Here is a 2,543-nt window from a genome sequence, read left to right on the forward strand (position 1 = left end):
GCACCTTCCCCGGAGACAGGGGTGACCTCCTGGGGCTGGGATTCGGGGTCAGTGGCTGGGGACAGTTTCTGCCCTTTGCCTGTCTCAAGAGTGACCTCGTGCTTTGCCTTCCAGAGGTGGTGTGTGGTGCCCCTGCCATCTACCTTGACTTTGCCCGTCAGAAGCTTGATGCAAAGATTGGAGTGGCAGCGCAGAACTGCTATAAGGTACCAAAGGGTGCTTTCACAGGAGAGATCAGGTGAGCCCTGGAGAAGGGTAAAGTCGGGGTGCCTCTGGGCCATGAATTTCCTCCAGAGCTGTGAGTCATCTCCTTTCTCCCCAGCCCAGCAATGATCAAAGACATTGGAGCTGCATGGGTGATCCTGGGCCACTCAGAGCGAAGGCATGTTTTTGGAGAGTCTGATGAGGTGAGTGCCCTCATGGAATGGAGAGGTGGTCCAGCAAAGGCTGGAAGTGTGAGCAGTTAAACCAGCACTATGGGAATAGGTTTGGTTTATCAGTTGCCTTGTTTCTTTTCCATTCCTAGTTGATTGGTCAGAAAGTGGCTCATGCTCTGGCTGAGGGCCTTGGAGTCATTGCCTGCATCGGAGAGAAGCTGGATGAGAGAGAAGCTGGCATAACAGAGAAGGTGGTTTTTGAACAGACCAAGGCCATTGCTGGTAAGAGAAAATAATGCGCTTTTTTAGCAGTTTTCCAGCTCTGTTCCAACAGGGGAGTATTGTGCTTACCTATACCTTCTTCCTCCTTTCTAGATAATGTGAAGGACTGGAGTAAAGTGGTTCTTGCCTATGAGCCAGTTTGGGCTATTGGAACTGGTAAAACTGCAACTCCACAACAGGTATGAGCAGGGGAAAGGTGGCTGACTAAATGGCCAACTTGACCATTCCTAAAAAAAAAAGAAACCTTCGATTCTTAGTGAGAATCTCCTGGAGATTCTTTGTGACTTAGAGAATCTTAGAGTTAAAGATTTAGAGGGTATCTGACAATTCTCTTAGCTTTGGAAAGGAATGGCTCAGCCCTCAGTGGGACTCTTCTGTTCTATTGCAGGCTCAGGAAGTTCATGAGAAGCTGCGAGGGTGGCTGAAAAGCCACGTGTCTGATGCTGTTGCTCATTAGTGAGAATCTCCTGGAGATTCTTTGTGACTTAGAGAATCTTAGAGTTAAAGATTTAGAGGGTATCTGACAATTCTCTTAGCTTTGGAAAGGAATGGCTCAGCCCTCAGTGGGACTCTTCTGTTCTATTGCAGGCTCAGGAAGTTCATGAGAAGCTGCGAGGGTGGCTGAAAAGCCACGTGTCTGATGCTGTTGCTCAGTCAACTAGGATTATCTATGGAGGTGAGTGAGTCTGAAGCCACTTCTCAGTGCAGGAGGTGCTTAGCTTCTTTGCCGGTTGCTACAGTTGTACATTGTGCTCTGCCTGGTGAGGAAGTGAGAGCATGAAAATGTCAGGCCAAAAAGAACCACCACCTAGCCTGTTTGGGTAAATGGGAGACAACCTTGCTGTCTTCATAGTAAGAGGTGGCTGGTACCTTGCAGATGTTTTTGCTCTGGCCCCATTTTCCTTGAGCTGACCCCATGTCTGACCTGAAACACTGATACTTCCTTAGGTTCAGTTACTGGCAGCAACTGTAAAGAGCTGGCCTCTCAGCATGATGTGGATGGCTTCCTTGTTGGTGGAGCTTCTCTCAAGCCAGAGTTTGTGGATATTATCAATGCCAAACACTGAGCACCCTGTGAGGAGCAGTCCCTTGTGGCTAAGAAATGGAAGCAAGAAGGGACCTTTCATTGCACATGTCTCAGTACGGTTCCCCCTTCCACGGTCGTTGTTCTAGCTGCACTGCTAACCACCCCCACCATGTTGGAGTCTTGTTAGCAGGAGTCTGTCTCATCAGAGTACTTGACAGCCTCCTCTCTGAACTGGCAGAATCCTTAGTTGCCTGCTGACCTGTAAGAGCTTACAGCCAACCTGGCTGGTGCATCCCCCTTTCCCTGCAGCACTGCAGGGGAAGGGGGCCACTGGTGCTAGGAGAAGAAGAAAGGAACCACAGTCTCTTGCATCCTTCAGCTCCATCAGCAAGGAGCCTGTCAGCTTAGACCCTTGTGAGATGTCTTACTCACCTGTGTCCTGTACTGAACAATAAATGAAAAACAGAAACAGCAAAGGTGTGTCCTGGATCTTACTCAAAAGCAGGTGGGGACAAGCAGCGTACAGAACTTGGTGCTTTTGGAGGTGGCTGGTTGCAAAAAGAATAGTGTGCTGACTGTGGGTTTTCCATGAGGGCCCACCATTGCCTCAGTAGGCGTTGCACGGGTGCAACCTGCATGTTGCTTCTGTCATAGAACTACTCTTTGGGCCTCTGGTGATTTGTCTGTGTCTTTTTTATCTGTGTCTCTAATCCACTAGTTGCTGGAGCACCTGGCTGTGCGATTAGTGAGCCAGTCTTTCTGGGCAGGCTCAGTAATGTCCTCTTCCCCCGCTCTTTGCCTGTGAGGACTGTTAATTGACTTTGTTGCTCATTAAATTGAGAGCAGAGCAGCTCTCT

General features: G+C 49.2%; 1 protein-coding gene across 1 annotated transcript; it reads left to right on the forward strand.

The window, feature by feature from the left end:
* Window positions 1-114: 114 nt before the first annotated feature.
* Window positions 115-2,162, forward strand: TPI1 (triosephosphate isomerase 1; the record flags this gene model as incomplete). The annotated part of the gene is made up of 6 exons (XM_009084296.1): window positions 115-238; window positions 323-407; window positions 527-659; window positions 753-838; window positions 1,248-1,335; window positions 1,608-2,162. Coding segments are annotated over 6 exons (635 nt in total), but the record flags the coding sequence as incomplete, so codon positions are not given.
* Window positions 2,163-2,543: the final 381 nt, after the last annotated feature.

The sequence above is a fragment of the Acanthisitta chloris genome, unplaced genomic scaffold, assembly GCF_000695815.1.
Source record: "Acanthisitta chloris isolate BGI_N310 unplaced genomic scaffold, ASM69581v1 scaffold6281, whole genome shotgun sequence".
Lineage (NCBI taxonomy): Eukaryota > Metazoa > Chordata > Aves > Passeriformes > Acanthisittidae > Acanthisitta > Acanthisitta chloris.